This window comes from Pipra filicauda, unplaced genomic scaffold (genome assembly GCF_003945595.2).
Source record: "Pipra filicauda isolate LSUMZ 115617 unplaced genomic scaffold, ASM394559v2 scaffold497_size843975_pilon, whole genome shotgun sequence".
Lineage (NCBI taxonomy): Eukaryota > Metazoa > Chordata > Aves > Passeriformes > Pipridae > Pipra > Pipra filicauda.
Genome location: NW_024104639.1, coordinates 622,704 through 641,338, shown reverse-complemented (window position 1 = coordinate 641,338; position 18,635 = coordinate 622,704). Strand labels below are relative to the sequence as shown.

Below are 18,635 nucleotides of genomic sequence, written 5' to 3'. Positions count from 1 at the left end.
CTTAACTCTGTATTTTGTAAAAACTACATTATTTTATCTCTTTTTTTGTTTATTTTATTTTGTTTTTGTTTTTGTTTTTTTTTCAGTAAATGAGGGAGGTATTAAACAGGCGTCCAATTTGTGTCCAGATCCTGGAGAACCAGAAAATGGAAAACGGATAGGCTCAGATTTTAGGTAAAATATAAATCCTACCATTGTATCATTTCTCTAATACTGAACTTGGAAAATGTATCTGCTAAAAATGTATTACTGTTGTTGAGTACTCTTTCAAAAGTGACCTTCTCAGTAAAAAGTAATCTGAAGTTCTGTGTAAAATTATGTCATTCAATATAGCCTCTACTTAGTATGCAAAGAAATATAATTCCTACTTGGAAGAGAGCATATATCTCTGATAATCTGGCAAAAATTGGATTGAAGGTAAGTTGAAGTAATTTTCTCTGTAAATACTGTATTAGATTTACAAATATTGAGCATACATGTGGTACTGGAGGTTTTTGTGAAGGACAAAGCAAAACTGAATGCAATACAAGAAGAACAATAAAACCTCAGAGAAGAAATTTCAGATATTATAGAAATATTCACTGGACTATAATAGAGAGTACTGCATTTTCTACAGTATGTTTTTGAGGAATCCAGAGATTTGATACATGCAGATGTATTTCCCTAGTAGTGGTTTAGCATCTTTAATGCAGACTATATTTTTCATTAATTTTTAAATATTCTCCTCTATTCTCAGCTATCTTTCAAATTCCTTATCTTGTAAGGAAAAAAGGTTTTTAATACTCTTTCAAAGCATTCTACTGTCTTTTTCTCAGTGAACACATATGACTCCTAATTTCAGTATCAGCAGTGGTTGAGTAGAGAGACACATACATAATCACTTTTTGAAAATGTTTTGAATTCATTTTAATCTCTTTTCTGAGTTTCTCACTTGCTTCCTTTTCAATTGTTGAACAATTATTTTAAAAGTGTTAACATTCATATTATTTTATATTTTATATATAGACACTTTAGACTGTATAAAAAGAATAAATCTGTGTTCTAGTTTCACATCATATGCTAATTTCACATTATCATTATGTTTACAAATCTCTGAAACACCTAATTGAGGAAAAATGAAAGGAAAAAATTATTAAAAGGGAGACTGATAATTTTTAAATTAATTGGTTTTATTACATTCAGGTTTGTTATTACATATTTTGTGTTTTATATATCACATAGCACACTTCGAAGCATTTGAAGATAATAACTGTTAGAGTAATCTGGGAGATGTACAAAGATACAAGAAACTAGGATACTTCATTCTTTTACATAATTTCTTGTACCTTCTTCTGTGTGTTTTTTGTTTTTTCTCCTCACAATCAAGCAAAACATTAAATTGAAAATGACATCCTAAGTAAATGTGCTAGCTAGCAGTCAGTCGCTATAATTTCAGTTATTATAGTCTTCCTATTTCTCTAGTTTTGAGAAAAGAAAAAGTTTAATGTGCATCAAAGAAAGCTTTATAACTAATTTTATAAAAATGTCATTTGTGATGTCAGTTGGCAAAAAAATTGTCAATATTTTCAGATAAATAAAAATAAATTCACTGTGTTTAACTACCATGCTCTCTAGAATCATTATATAGGTCAGTGTTTTATATTTTAACTTCAAAAATACTCCTTGAGAATGAACGCCTTTGACAGAGAAGATTCCCACCCTTTTCTAGTGTTATCTCTGCATGTGGTCACTGAAAGACCTACTTGCCAAGATTATTCTGTGTGAGGGGCAGTACCTTGAAGAAGATATGATGGTTATTGTCCCGCTCTGCTCTGCACTGTGGCCTCACCTTGAGTACTGTGTGCAGTTTTGGGCACCTCAGTATATAAAAGGCATTAAGCTGTCAGAGAGCATCCAAAGGAGGGCCACAAGGATGGGGAAGGGCCTTGAGGGGAAGCCATAAGAGGAGTGGCTGAGGTCACTTGTTCTGTTCAGCCTGGAGAAGAGGAGACTTAGGGGAGACCTCACTGCAGTTGCAACTTCCTCATGAGGGGAAGAGGAGGGGCAGGCACTGATCTCTTCTCTGTGGTGACCAGTGACAGGACCAGAGGGAATGGCCTAAGTTTTTTGTCAGGGGAGGCTTAGGTTGGATATTAGAAAAAGGTTTTTCACTCAGAGAATGGTTGTGCACTGGAAGAAGCTCCCAGGGAAATGGTTACAGCACCAAGCCTGCCAGAGTTCAGGAAGATGTATTCTGAGTGTAGCTCTTAGAAACAACCCAAAAAAGACTAGTTTCCTTTGAAAAGATTTTTTTCCACTATTTTGTGGTAGCCTCTCTTTATAACACAAAAACATTGTATTTGGAAATAGTGAGAAGAGATATACATATATATGCACAATTTCTAGCCACTTTGTTGACAGGCTTTGAAAAAGGTAACAATTACTCTTTGGGTTGTATTCCTCTTAATATGTTCAGAATAAATAGAGTGGTTTTCTGTCTAAGGCTTGTTAAATATCTTATGAATGTGAATGTTGAGATTCGTACTTGTAAAGAACAGCGTTCGTGGATGTTAATAGAATATGCACATTTATTTCATGTTGAACACTTCGTGCATTGAAAAAAGATCTTACAGGGAACAAGAGCAGACTAAAAATTTTCAGCAGACTCATTAAAATTCCTTTTTAAGTTAACATGGTTTCAATTCTTGCCACTATCATAGTGGTTGCTCAATAGCTTCATAAGCTTCCAAAGTAAGAATGTTACAAATTCTTTAAAATAAATAAATAATACATTTACATTTGTTTAAAAACATCCAGTACTATAGAAAACCTTTCCCATGCTGTCTTATATCTGACGGAGGGAAAAATAGCATGCTTTCACCTTTCCCTTCTTGAAGTCCCTCTCTCTGTAATGAAGGAAATAGCTTTACTTTACCTTGTCTTTCTTCTTCTCCTTTCTGAAAAGAAAGAGAAAATTCCAATTACAATACCTTCATTTTAAAACACAGTATTTTGAAGAAGGGTTTAGTTCTATCTTTATTAAGATCAATCAAAATCTAATTTTGGTACAATTTAGTCTATTTTAGAGAAGATCATGCTCTTTTCACTTCTCTTTAGCTTTCTTCAAAGTGAAGGTGTAGGTTTGGAAGCATTTTATTGCAATTTCACTCCTGTTCTGATTATAAACACTACCTACTCTCAGCACATTCATTTGTTCTTACATGGTTCTTATACAGACTTAGAAAATCTGTAATGCAAGTTCTAAGACAAATATCAGCATTTCATGACATTCTTTGGGACCTGAAACTACCTTTTGGATATTTTTTTCTAATATGAAAATTCAAATGAAAATATCTAATGTGAAAATTCCCCATCGCTACATTTTGAAGTTGTAAAGACTTTGTTTCTGATGCTAGATGCCCATTTGAGCATAACAGATTTTGCGAGTTGAAATAAAGTCAAAAAGGCTGCCATCTTTTCCTGTACAAGAAAAATATTTTACCTCAGAAAGAAAGCTTCTCTTCCCCATAAGTTTGTTAAAATTTTAGATGTACTAGTGAGTATTATGCTAGAGTTTCCTTTTTACTTTATCTGTCATACAATAAAATACACATCTTTTTCACACGTGTCCAATTTTAGAACCGATGCCGCTATGGAAAATATAAGAAAGATATAGTAGATAAAGAGAAAAGGTTTTCATGTGATAATGTTGCTTTTTTTAGTTTTTGAGTTTTGAAGGGTTTTTTTCTTTGCTTCTAGTGGAATAAACATGTCCAGATTGAATTATACTTGCGCAGGTGTTTTATTATGAGGCAAACATGTTCCTCCACTGCCATCCCAAAGTTCTGTCTTCATGAAATGAATGAATGAGCCCATCTCTATCCCTCTACCTCTGTAATGTGATACAACTGCTATTTATAAAGTTGAGATTCTGATCAAACTTGGATCACAACAAAACAGTGAATGCTCTTGGACAGCCACAAAAATGCTAGGGTACTCTTTAAAATACATATTCTATTGAGAGAAGGAAGAATATGAAGTTTATATTAAAGACAATTTATTTTATCAATGACTTGACTTACAGTATAAATAATGATAATATCTTCTTTCATTTTATATTATAAATTAATTTGTAGTTATTCTTCAGAAGAATGACATTGAAGTGAAATACTGATTGGCTAGATTAGCTAGAAGTTTCACATGTAATTTTCCTTAAATCTTCTCTGAATCACACACTCTTCTCTGCAGATACGCAAGGTGAGCTTCTAGACTCTGAAACTTCAAGCCAAACATCCTGAAAATCTAACAAAACTCTATTTACAGCATGAGATGTGCTGACATACTGATTGTTTCTTTACGCTAGCATTGAAATATATCATAATATTAAATTAGTTATTTGATAGAGATGGACTTTGAGAGATAATAGTTAGTTATTTCTGGTTGTACTTTTTTTTTTTTAATGGCTAAAAATGATGTCTCTCAAATTTGTTCAGTTGCAGGTATGAGCAGAATAGGTTAATACAGCAGAAACATGTGAATCTTGGAGAATGTTTTTCTGTACTTGAATTTATATGTGACTTTTCAGTTGATTCCACAGAAAAAATATGGGACTTCAATGTACAAATTCAGATGTATTCCCTGCATATGAGTGCAAAAATCCAAACTGAATCATCTTCTTTTTCTAGTCTGTCTCACCTACTCATCACAAAATTTACACAAGAAATGTAAGTTCAAAGTGCAGAATAATACAATTTATCACTATAGCTGAGTTTGAGGTTTTTATTCCTTGAATAATTGATTCTTGATCAATAATAATTTAAAGAATATATCAAATAATGGAGGAAAAAAACCTAAAATGAGGTAGTTTGTTACATGAATGCCAGCTGTTAAAAGAATACTATTCAGTATAAACTTCATATGAAGTTCAAAATTTTAGGCTTACTCTTTCTCATCATTCAGAGATTCTGTAGCTTCATTTTAGACTCCTTCTTACTGCTTTCAGTTTGTGTTGTTTAAAGAGGGGTTGAGGCAGATGATGGAGACTTTAAAAGAGATACGAGATTAAAGTTTTTACAAATTTGTATAACTTCCTTATTAATATTTACTCATACTTTTTTTTCTAACAAAAATATATCCAAAATTTGGAGGTTTTCATGAAATTCAAACCTAATGGCAATCCTCTTTTGTCCTATTAGAAAGAGAAATTTGCAGATAAAGTTACTGAGAGTCAAGCATTCAAATGTGGAGCTCTGAAATGCTTTAGCACATTATATTATATATGCAAAAGCTTTGAATGAATTCAAAATAAATTGAACAATTTAAGTGAGTCACAGAAAAATGATTAGAAGGGTCCTTCACAGGGCATCTACTCCAACCTCCTGCCCAAAGCAGGACTAATCAGATCATCTGTGGCTTTGTTTAGCCAACCCTGAAAACTCCTAAGACTGAAGAGTCCACAGGAGTCTGAATATGCTGTTGCAGCTCTGCTCCGCTTTATTGAAGGAAGTTCCTTCCAAAGTAAAATCTGAATCTTCTAAACTGTCCCTCGTATATTATTTGCCACATTTAGAAAAGTTTGGCTTTGTAATGGTTCTTGAAGGGGTTAAGATTTGCTATTAGATAGTACCTTAGCTTTCCCTTTGTTAGACTAATTAAGCCCAACTGCCTCAGCTTTTTACTGTAGGTCAGGTGCTCTAAGTCTCTGACTAACCTCCAAACGCTAGAGTTCTTAGCAATCTCTGTCTTGAAGTGGGAGGCCAAACATTGGGTTTAATATTCCAGACACGGCCTCACCAGCTGAGTAATAATTTCCCTTGATCTGCTGCCACCACTTGATCTGCTGCCACCACTTCTAATGTACTTAAGTATATAGTTTATTTTATTCAGGATGAGAACACATTACTGATCAATATTGCAAAACTTTGTACCTCTACTTGTTGAGTTTCATGAGATTTCTGTTGGCCCAGTGCTGAACTTTGTCAGGTGTCTGGATTGAAGCTCTGCTATTCAGTGTGTCAGCTACTTTTCCTACTTTTGTATGATCCATAAATCCATGGATCCATAAATTCTGTCTCACTGTCAAAGTTGAGGATGTAAATATTAAACAGGATAAGACTCCATATTGATTTCCTAATGCTCAGCTTATTACTGGCCACCAGCTGAATATGAAGCCATTGATTCCTATCCTTTGATCACAGCTGCCAGGCCAATTTTGAATATTTATTCAGTGCATATTTTGTCATCTCTCATAAGACACTGCTGTAAGAGATGCTGTCAAAAACCTTGCTGATGTTGAGCGCTGTTACACTGAGCACTAATAGCTCTACCAGTGGTCTATGTAGCCTGTCATTTTAGCATAGAAGACAAGCGAGTTGATCAAATACAGTTCATCTTTTGGTAAATCTGTGTAAGTGTTCTTAATTTCCTGTTCATGCTTTCCTAGAGTACGTGTTCTTTCTAAAGATTGATGTAAGGTTCCTAGCTTCTCCTTGCCTTTCTTAAAAGTTCATATAATGATAGCCTTTCCATAGTCACTAGGAACTTCTCATCACCATAATTTTTCATAGATGATACCAACCTTGCACAGGCTCAGTCAGATTTTTCAGCACTCTTTGGCGAAAGTTCTCTGGCTCCCTGCCTTTGAATACAGCCATCTTCTTTTACCTGTTGCTCCTCAGTATTGGCTGTCCCTCTTCTTCACAAATCATCTTGGTACATACAGATGCCTGGGAGCACGTGCTGTAGAAATTGATGCAGAAGAGACATTTAGTATTTCTGGCTTTTCCATATTGGATTTCAGCACCACAAAGTTGCCTCATCCATTTATTAATGAACCCACATTGTATATGAACTTTCTTTTGTGACTGATATACCCACAGAAGCTCGTTTCCATACTAATGTGCCTTGCCAGTCTTAGCTCTAGCAAGGGGCTCGTCCAAAGAGTCTAATTTAGTCACCCAGGGACTACTAAATTAGTAGCTCTGGTTCAGAAAGTTCATTAATCATAAATGATTGAAATATGGTAATGATCAGAAGGTGAACTATAAATGTTTGCTGTATTCTAAAGATTTTCTCTAAGCATTCACTTTTCATCACTTTTAGTGTTAGCATACTGGACTAAGTGAACCCAGTCTGGCCTTTGGCTGCATCCACAGACAACTGGTCTTTTGCTGAATATGTTTTGCTTTTGAAATTTGTAAGAGATTTTCATGCTGTTCTTTAGATTTTTCTTCTTTTTTTGGTTTATGTATGTCTATGTAATATACAAAAATTAACCACTTCATAGCTATATCGTGCTTCAGTTCTCTTGAGATTTACACAGCAGATACAGTCACACGTTTAGGAGGGTTCATCTGGTAAAGAGTTTGGGTCAAATATAAGTCAGAAAATCAAACTGTCCTTATTTTTCCACACTGTTTTTGGTCACTTGTTCCCACACACTGTTTTTGGAATAGTCTGCCAGTTTTCTCTAGAATAATACCTGCCCACAGTTCAGAGGCGGACTGCTCCAGGCTTCCATGATCTGATTTTCTCATTCTCAGGTTTTTAGTTCTCTAACATACAAGCAGGCTTTGATCAGGACTCTCACATGTCCTCCTGCAATACCTCTGGATATGCAATAGATATCATCAATTTTATCCTATCAAGAACCTCTCTTTGTCCTATAAAACCATCCTCAAATTACTTGGGATTCTGTCAAAGAAAAAGAAAATGAAACAAACCCCCAAACTTTAATGAAGTTGCTACCTCATCAAACCCTCATCAAACCCATGGCCAAGTGCTCTACAGAAAACTAATTTGCATGTCCTTTTTGAATCTTCACGCTGTTCGCCTCAGGTATCTCATGCACCCTCCTAGGTAGGGAGGTGACACTATCCTCTTGTACTCAAGTTATGAAACTTTTTTAAGAGAAAGATGGATTTTGAACTGAATTCTTTTATGTCACAGATTAAAGTCAGTGGAGAAAAAATATTGTCATCAGAAAGAAGAAGGATCTCTCCTACTAGACAATTTTGAAAGAATTACTGTTTTTTCCATTTTTAAAAAAGTGTATAGATAGATAATGACAGAAAAGTATTAAAAAATGGTAATCTAGACTAGGCTTTTAAGTTACTGAGAGACAGATTTTAATATTTCCTTATCAAGCTCTCTTATTATTGTCTTTTTTAGTTGATCTACCATGGAAATTGATCTCTGGCTCTTCTATTTTCTTTCTTAGACTGGTGTTTTATCATCTGCTTATCTAACTGCCCTTATTAGGTCTCAAACACATGGCACATATGTCACAGATTTTGTAAATTACCCAATCACACTGTGTTTATGAGTCAAGTATGCTTACATCATATACTATCAAATATCAGTTTAATATCAAAACTGATTTGTACAAGTAAAGTGGACTTCATATTGTAAGCGTTATTTATACTTTTGAAGGTGATAAAAATAATTATCATAGTTGTACATTCTTTATAATCATTCAGACCTCTGGAATTTTTGCCAGTTACAATTTGGTTGCCATGAGTTCAATGTAATTCGTAAATGGTGTACTTTCTGCTCAGTATTTCCTCTTTAAATCAGTCTGTGGTTACTTAAAGGTTACTTATATTTTTCACGTTATTTTTATTCATGTGTTCCTTTTTTTTTTCTAATAATCAAAGAGGTTCAGATTTTCTTAACGTGACTTTCTAAAGCAGATAGATTATTGTGAAAATCTAGAGAAAGATATTTGTGTCTTTACAATGCTACCTTTTGAACTTTTCTAACAGTGTAGTCCCTGTAGTAGCTGTGCATAACTTTTGATATTAGTGACATATAGTCTTTGTGTTTCACAGTTTTGAAATTGCCTCCAACTCTGTGATCTGTCTTGTGACTCTTTTTCCTCAGTCTCATATAGAAGCTTTTCAACCTTACATTGTAAGGGCCTTTACATTATGTTTACTTTCTTATTTTCTTAAGCTTTTCACTTTTATATCTTCCTCTGTTTTTTGTGGACTCTGCAGTTCTTCTTTATCCCATTCTTTCACTTGACCTCCAAATCACTGTTAAAAAGAGGTAAACCAGCTCATGCCAAAGTGAGCCCAGAGAGGGCTGAATGCTGTGCACTGTCAGGCTGATGCATAGCCTTCAGCCTTTTACTACTGAGAGCAGAAATTACTGGATTATGTGTTTGTATTGTTTGTCAGGGCTGTCATATCTAAAAGAATGGAAAAAAATGACTGGTATCCATTTGTAAAAAAATGCTTCTTTTTATGTCATTGTTTGATTTTAGCTTGGGAGCAACAGTGCAGTTCTCCTGCGATGAAGATTATGTGCTTCAAGGTTCCAAAAGTATCACCTGTCAGAGGATAGCTGAAGTTTTTGCTGCATGGAGTGATCATAGACCCGTGTGTAAAGGTAAGGAGGAATTCTTACCCTTACGGTGATTTTTCTATTTCACATCTATCTATTGTTTGAAAGCCAATCCTATTAAATTAGTATTTTGTAAGTACCTGAAGTTTTAATCCCAATGTCCCCACTGTTTTAGTAAAGAAGGACACACCTGTACTGTTTTGTCTGTGGATAGCTCACTGGAGATGGTTGTCAGACACAGCTAATTAACCAAGGATCCTGTCTCCCACCTTAAGTGTCTAAAGCTGTGCCATATGAGTACCCCAGAGTTTCTCCACTATGGAAATTAGGTCTCAAGAAAAGTGTGGACCTGTGAAAATGGGACAGAAGAAATTTTTAAAATATCAAAATTCTCTAAAATGTAACAGTATAAACAAGTGTAAAAGAACTGGGTTGTTTTGATCTGAAGAATGAAGAATCCAGTGAAAGAAGAGGGAAAGTATAAGATATAATGCGCTACAATTGTGCAAAAGCAGGTTTACAGTTGGACGCTAGCAAAACTTTCTGAACTAAAGAAATTTAGCTACGTGAGCAGCAGTATTCCATAGCATATGAGATACACGTATATCCAGGAGAGTTTAAACACACACAGACTCATATTGAGGTGTGGTAATGGACTAAATACCTCCTCAAAGTTCTTCCAATCCCTATTCTCTGTGTTTTATAAGAGAAAGAACACTTAAATTTCAAAACTCATTCACTTAAAAAAAAAAATCATGAAGATCATATGTAGGTATGGCTGCATGATAGGATTTACATATTTACTATGATAACTATGACAAAATGACAATCCAAAGATACGTGGCTTTTATATCCCACATAAACAGTAATATAAATGGTAATTGTACCACAAACAGAATCATAGAATCATTGAGATTGGAAAAGATCTTTAAGATCAACAAGTCCAACCGTCAAACCAAAACTAGCATTGTAACCCCTAAAACACTGAACCATATCACCCAGTGCCAGATCCAGATGCCTCTTAAACACCTCCTGAGATGGTGTCTCCACCACCTCCCTGGGCAAAACCTATTCCAATGCCAGCCCACTCTAATAGTGAAAAAAGTTTTTCTGATATCTGATCTGCATCTCCCCTGTCTCAGCTTAAGGCCATTTCTTCTGGTCCTCTCACTACAGGCAGAGCAGACGACACCAGTCCCCACTTCACTACAACCTCCTTTCAGATAGTCGTAGGGACCAATGAGGTCTGCCCTGAGCCTCCTCTTCTGGAGACTACACAAACCCAGCTCCCTCAGCATCTCCTCATAAGACATGTTTTCTAGACCCTTCATGAACCTTGTTGCCCTTCCCTGGACATGGTCCAGCACCTCAATGTCCTTTATAAAGTGAGGGGCGCAGAACTGAACACAGTACTTGAGGTGCAGCCTCACCAGTGCCGAGTACAGGGTGATGATCACCTCCCTAGTCCTGTTGGCTAGACTATTCTTGATACAGGCCAAGATGTCATTGGCCTTCTTGACTACCTGGGTACACTACTGGCTCATATTGACCCGGCTGTCAAACAGTGCCCCCAAGTCTTGCTATCCTCTGCATATTATGCATTTGAGAATACAATTTAACAATCTGTCATTTAAAAGACACTTTAAAAGGAAAGCATACTGTAATTAGCAGTTAATTTATCAATAGCATACACACTGTATCTCTCCTAACAGACAATAAAGTGTTATCAGCAGTACTGTGTCAAGACTGGGATGTATGCACAGCTACTTGTAAGTTTTGAAAGGTAGCTTTTGGGGAATATGGCCTTCAAGAAAAAGTGGTTATTAAATACATTGCTTTTCACTTCTGTGTAAGTTTTGAACTCTAAATAGCAGCAGATATTAAAGTACTTAAATATAAAAGAGTAACCACATTCTTCAGTTCATTTTTTCCACTTTTTCTTATGATTAAGAACTAATCATTTTATAAATCATAATTTATAATTTATAATCATAATTTATAAATCATGTTAGTAAATGTGTCTAATTATAAAGTAAGCATTAATTATTCATAGGTGGTGGAAACATGTTATTCAAACCGAAAACCACAGCCTTTCACTTCTTTACACTCACTAACTTCGTAGAACTAATTTCACCTTAGAAAGCAGATGACCAATATTAAAAAAGTTATTAGGAATTGATACAATACCACATGGTGAAGCCAGACAGACGGTATAGATATTCTATAGTTTAGCAAATATGAACTGCTTTAGAGTATCATTACTTGCATTAAAAATACTGATTTAAGTACCTTAGGTGTGCTATAATTTTGGTTGTTTTCATAACAAGGTGTTTCAATTACACTCTTAGATATACTAAAGCTGGAATATAAACATTTCTTCCTGACTAGTAATGATGTCTTCTTTACATTTCATGCACAGAACACATGATAAACATTTAAAAGAATTTTGTGTAAGTAGCATAAATATCATATAGTAACATGAAGGGTCTGAAAAAATATGTTTACTTCTTTTAGTTGAACTTGCATGTCTGTGTAGAAACCATTTGGGAAAACAAATTAGGCAATCATGCACAAATGTTATTTTATGCAAGAAATTATTGTTTTCTTGTAAATTGATGCAGCTTTGCAGAGAACAAGGACACAGGTGGTATATTAGATACTTCTCTCTTTAGATATAACATCTTTAGAATAACATCTATCTGTTATTCTCTAAAATGTCACTTGAAGTCCTGCTTTTTATCATGTGCTTTTTCTTATTTGAACAGTACAGCTTGCAATTGTTTTCATTCACTTATACAAATTATATTGAGGACACACCAAAAATCCTATAGTAATAATACATTTTTCAAAAGTGGCTTGTGAATATCCATAATTAGTTGCATTGAGATACTGCAATTGGGCAGGAACAGGAGCTTTTCAATTCTGTTAGATGCATTTGATTTGACATCATAAATTCTCAGGACTTGTCCTCATACAGCATATGAGTGACTGAATATAACAGCCCGCTAAAAATGAAAGATTAACTCTCTTTAGGAGTTATCATGCAATACCATCTGGAACTGGCATAAGATCATATTCATGAAAGTGAACCTGGTATAAGTTTGAAGCATTTCTACAGGAAAAATATAGTTGGACTTTGAGAAGGAAAAGTGGTACATCACTTCCAAAACACAAGCAAACCTTGTAGATGATCAACATCTTTTAGACTTCTTCTCTTGAGTTTTGGCTGATAAAGAAATATGGCAAAAAATCAAGGTATTTGCCGTATTTTGATTTACAGACAAGTGATATTGAAACGAAGTTAAAATTTAGGGCTATGAGGAAATAGCTTTGCTGTAGGCAAACAAATAGATTAACATAAGCAGCAGCTGAAAATTAACTCTTAAATTGCTCCATTTTATTGGAATTTTAAATTTGATTAATCTTCTCAGATATTTGTGGTTTCTTTAGCTTGACATTTTCAAGATCGATGCATCATATAAGCCTAAAACTCTGAAGGGGATACTTAAATTTGTTCCAATCTAATTGGCCTCATATAAATCTTGTAACATACCACTGTTAGAGGACAGCAGAACAGATAATGTTTTCCCATCCTTCCTGAGAAAGAAAAAAAAATGTTAAAGGGAATGACATGAGAATCTTTGCCCAGGCGTTCATTACATATTGAGTTATGATTGAAATCTGTCATTTGAAAGATGAAAATTTCTTGTTGTTAGTTATTTTGTATCCCAAGAAATGCTTTATATATGTAGCTGTAATACCATGTCTGCTTTACATCAACTTCTCTGTGATTCAAGAGAGAAAGTTTAAACAGTTCAAGATTGAAACCCTACTTATTTGTCTGCCATGAGATTCAGTATTCCCCTACAGGGCAATGCTGTTATTACAAAGCCAGTTTGATTAAGCAGACAATTATCTACTTTATGAAACTATTTGTGAGTTGATAAATCTCTTCCTCTCATTTACGTTTCAGGAAATGAATCAGATAGATCTATTCACATTTAGTTCATCAGCCTTCTTATTTTCACGCCTGCCACTTCTGTTTTCTGCTTGCTTGTTTTTTAGTCACTGTCCTGTGAAACATTTATGAATGCCGCCTTTTGTAAGTCTTCTGGCAAGTCAGAAACAAATACAGTATTTTGGAAAAGCTCATCTAATCTGTAGAAGGAAAAATTGTTTATAAGAAGGAAATAATTCTTTATAACTGAGAAAACTAAAGGAGATATACGATTTGTGATCTTTATCATGATCATCCAATTAATAATCATGCTACAAAGTAATTTGGAATCTTAGTAGAAAAATAATCAAATGATACTATGTATGTGAATTAGGTTTGTGCAAATTTAGAACACAAGTTTTTTGCTTTGTATTGCTATTTTGGTCAGTTCATTTCACTGACTAAAGTGATTTTCAAATAGGTTGTAAACATCAGTCTGATTAAAATGTATAAGCAAGCAGAATGTACATTATGAATTTTAGATCTTGCTTTTACAAATACATTTACTTACCTTCAGTGCATTTTTGAAAAATCCACCTTTACCTCACTTCTCTCTGAAATGCAGATGTGTATCTGGACCTCTTAAATGTCTTGCTGACTAACCATGTATGTGTGTATATGCACACACACACATAGACCCAGGTAATGCATCATAGATAAATAGGGACAAAAGTGGTCCTAGCCAGTCAGTTCTATTTCCTTACTGCTCCAGCTGTATTTATTCCCAGAACGTGTTTGTCTAACATTATGTATTTCCAAGGGAAGTGCTCTTAGATCTTACTCAAGCACTCCAGTGCTTCATTAGCCTTACAAGTAGGGGATTTTCTAATTCAAATGTGAACATTTGTTGCTGTACTTAAACAACTTCTTTCAATAGGTGCTTCTATATAAAGGGCAGGTTTTTAATTTGTCTTTTCAATGGCTTATTGTATACTTCAAGAATACCTGATCTACTTCAAACTAACCAACAGCAGTTTGGTCAGTCCTTCTTCATGAGTTGTATACATATAGGCCTCCAGCATTTTTCATCATTTTCTCAATGGATCCCTGAGGAGCCTTCCTCTCACCTCCATATTCTCTCCTTGTTTTCAGGCTTCTGTTGTGTCTTTGAACAGAGTTTTCACCAGAATATAACTTCTTTGAGGGGTAGAAGTGGTGCAGGTTGGGTGGTAAAAGTGACATTCTTTCTAGAGGCTAATGTGAGGGAAGGAACAAGCCTTCATCCAGCAGCAGCTGAATCTTCCTGTGTTCAGTATTGATCAAATAAACATGCTTTGTGAAAGTGCAATGCAACTGAAGGGTAATTTCACATATCTAAGTGTAATTTTTTTACTCAGTTAAGCAAGATGGTCTTTCAGAATACAGTGGTATAATAATAATCACTGGACATATCACTGGGATAAAGTGAGGTTGCTTGTCAGTTCTATGTCTTCATACAGGAAAAGTTAACCAGTAGAACATTCAGCAAAGACCTGAATATCAAGGAACCATCAATAAAAGTGTCACTGACTTCAGCAGACCAGGAATTTAGTGCCTTAAAAGTCTCATTTGCAAGCAGAAAGGATATCCTTTGTATTATTTGTGATGCAAGATGCAACCTACAGTAAATAAGAAAGTGTTTGTTTTTTATTTAAGATATGCTATTGTATATAACTATACAGACTTTGATTTATAAATAAATGTCCTTTGTAGTCTTTAGAAATAGTTAACACTGTTTTGTGTAAGTCTAACTTCTACAAGTTTCCTTTAAAGTTTTCAGTGCTTCAGCCATGGGTTTAATGAGCAGTGGTCACAGCAGAAAAAATGCTGACATGCAATACACCAATACATATGCACAAAAAAGCACAGTGATAAAAGTGATCTTTTTGTTCTACTATCTAAACTTGTCTTTCAAGACCTTAGTGAAGGTGGATAAGTTATTTCTTGAAGTTTTAAAAATAGGACAGTTTCTCTTAGTGTAACTATTCTTTTTACTGCAAATACATTTTTTTTAAGATTATAAGCTTATACACAAGAGAAAGTCTATTTTATTCTGTCAGAATAAGTAAACATGAATGTTTGATTCTTTTGTAAGAGGTGGTTCTATTTTTGGTCAATGGTATTTTAATTCTTCACATCTTGATTAGAGTAAGTTAGAAACTGGTTTATGAATCTTCTACATATATTTTCTATGTGAATTAAAAGATAAACTTTCTTTTTGCAGTCAAAACTTGTGGATCCAATCTTCAGGGACCTGGAGGCACTTTCACATCACCTAATTTTCCATTTCAGTATGACAGCAATGCTCAATGTGTGTGGGTCATCACGGCTATCAATACCAATAAGGTAAGTTTAAAATTTTGTCTTTGCTTACAAAAGAAAAAAAAAAAAAAGACAAACAAAAGAACATGCAGACCATAACATTTTTGACTAATATGATTTATCTCTGCAGTCCAGCTGCTGTACTAGGTGCATTTCAAACATTTTAAAGAAATGTCTGCTCTTAGATAAGTATGGACAGATGTTAAAACCTCTTGTTTCCCTCAAGATTGTTTTGCTTTTTGTATGCCAAATAGATGCTATCATGTTTTTATGTGATTCTCTAAATGAATTCCCAGAAGCAACTACTCAATGGTATGAAGCAAAGTCATGGGTCTACCAATATTTTGTTACAACCAGAAGAGCAGTTTTGTGTATAAAACTGTTTATATCATGTTTGGCCTTAGACTATATAAGAAGTCACTGAAGTAAACTTTCCCTTCATGAGGGACTGTTCTGAAGTTGTTTATTTCACTGTCTGAACCACTGTATTAAAATCCCATATACTTTATGCCTCATTTTAAACCAAAAGTACTAGGAGTTTTGATAATGCCAGATGAGTCAAAGTAGAGCAATAAAGCTAAGTTATGACACAAGTTGTCTTTAATTTCAAGAACTAGACACCTGGCAGCAATGGCTATATTCTATTTCCAGGTGTATCATTTTATCTGTACTGAGTGTAATGGACTTGTTTAGATGTAATAAAACATAAATTAGCTGTGCAGCTCAGAAATGTTTTATAAAGGACTATCAACATCTGTGTTTGCTGGTACAGGGATATATTCTACCTCTAATTTCTGCCTTATATTGCCATCTGCATCACACGCCATTAACTGATCAGACAGGCCTAGAAGGCCTACCTCTTTGCACCTGAGTTCATCAGAGGACTCAGTGAAAACCTCATTACATTTCAGAAACCATTTAGCTACACTGGTGTATTTCTCTCTCTAATTTTACAAAGTCCTGTGTGGAAGCCATCCTTATGTTTCACTTTAGTAGAAGAGAGAAGGATATTTAAACAGTTAATTATAATTTATAATGGAAATTATAGTCATGTTTTGGTGGGGGACGGGTGAGGAGCTATGATTGTTTGTTTAATTCTTATTCCAAGGACTGCTAATCCAATTTATTCAATTTATAAGTTATTAAAAATGTGTCAAGATGCTCTGAAAAATGATGCAATCTCTGTTCCACAGATGGGCAAGAAGTTCAAAAGTAATAGTTAAGCTCCATTTCATTCATATTTTTATTTCTTTAATGAAAAACTATTGGTAAGATGAAATCTGTGCACATCTAGAATTTCTGAAAGTTTTGTCAAATGTGACAGTAGATAGAATTTAATATCATACTGTGTGAGGAAATGAAACACAGCTATTACACTTTAAACAAGTTTATTAAATGACCTGAAAACCTCTATTGAGCCGTTGAATGAAATTTAGACTCTTTTTGCCATATTTTGCATAAAATGGTTTCCTTTCTTAAATGCAGCAAGGGCATATCTACATAACAAAAACATAACCAAATAAGATTTTAGACACTCTACCAATGGTAGAGACAAAACTTTAAGCTGAAAACCAGGTATGTATTTACTGGCAAGTCATAGGTGATTGCAGGTTTAATATATTAGTGACTTGGAGATTGTTAAGGATTACACTCAGATGAAGATATTCATGTCTTAATGTTGCTTTCCTCCTCTGTCCCTGCCAGTTCACAACATGCTTATGCAATATTATCTTCAAAACCTCCGAATTTTGTTTTGATCAAAAATATTCTTTACAGGAGTATTCAAAAACATTTTTCCTCAGTATTATTTTCCCTATGAATGTACAGTTTCTGCTTTTAAGAAACTTTGAATTAAAATCTGAGTGCAGAAAATTAATTGAACAAATAGTTCTGGTTGTTGGTGTGATTCACAGAGCTACAGAATGATTAAGGTTGGAAGGAACCTCTGAAGATCCTGTAGTTGAACTCCCCTGCTCAAGCAGGGGAACTCCCCTACTTGTGCTTGGCAGGTGCAGTTGTTTTCCTTTCTCTCAAAACACAAGATCAAGTTTAAAAATTCCAATTTTAATGAAAACAATATAAACCCTCTCTTTGTTCATAGACTGTACCTGTAATAGGTCAAATAAAATGCATTTAAGTTACTTTGTATTGATTTTTTCCCCTGAAACTGTAAATCCTGCAAAATAACACATGAGCACAGCATGAAAACTGTTCCAGAACCTGACTGATAACAATATGTAAGTATACACCCAGTTTTAATATTTGGGGATGTCCCAGAATTCATAGGTTGAATCTCTGCACTGGTTCAGTAAAACATTTCAATGCACTCATGCTTCAGTTTTATTTGATTAGTACTTATGTTTCGATTGTATTTACAAGGTAAGGTTTGGGTAGCAGGGATAGCTGCAGGGGTGACTTCTCTCAGAAGAGATCAGAAGCTGTCCCCATATCAGACAGAGATAGTCCTAGTCAGGTCCAAGACAGACCCACCACAGGTCAAACAGAGCAAATCAGGCAAGCTGGTTGCACCTCTGTGGTAACTTATTTAAGAAAGTGTAAAAAATGCTGCACAACAGCAGCTAAAGGAGACAAGTAAGAATATCTGAGAGAAACAAGACCACAGACACCAAGGTCAGAGCAGAAGGAGTGCAAGGAGGTGCTCCAGACACCAGAGCAGAGATTTCTGTGCAGTCTGTGGAGAGGACCATTGATGCAGGTTGTACCTACAGCTCATAGAGGTCCCTGGTGGAACAGAGATCCATCTGCAGCCTGTGCAGAACCCATGTTAAAGCAGGTGGATATGCCTAAAGGAATCTGTGACCCCATGGAGACCTTTTTCAATAATTAATATTATAATTAGAAATAAATCTATGATACACCAAAGCTCTGAATAGTGATTCAGTGGAAAAAGAAATATGGGCAATCATAACTTTGTACATAACTTTGTAACAGTGAAATATCTATCATTGCCTGTATGGTATCACAGCCAATAGACTCTTTAAACCTCCTTGAT

The 18,635-nt window shown here is 34.7% G+C and overlaps 1 protein-coding gene across 1 annotated transcript in view; it reads left to right on the top strand.

The window, feature by feature from the left end:
- Positions 1 to 18,635, top strand: part of CSMD3 (CUB and Sushi multiple domains 3) — a gene marked incomplete at its 5' end in the record, with an annotated part of 538,890 nt that overhangs the window by 192,983 nt on the left and 327,272 nt on the right. Inside the window, 3 exons of the mRNA XM_039386640.1 lie at positions 87 to 174; positions 9,245 to 9,369; positions 15,525 to 15,646. Of these exons, the coding sequence (XP_039242574.1) occupies positions 87 to 174; positions 9,245 to 9,369; positions 15,525 to 15,646 (335 nt within the window). The remainder of the gene's footprint in view (positions 1 to 86; positions 175 to 9,244; positions 9,370 to 15,524; positions 15,647 to 18,635) is intronic.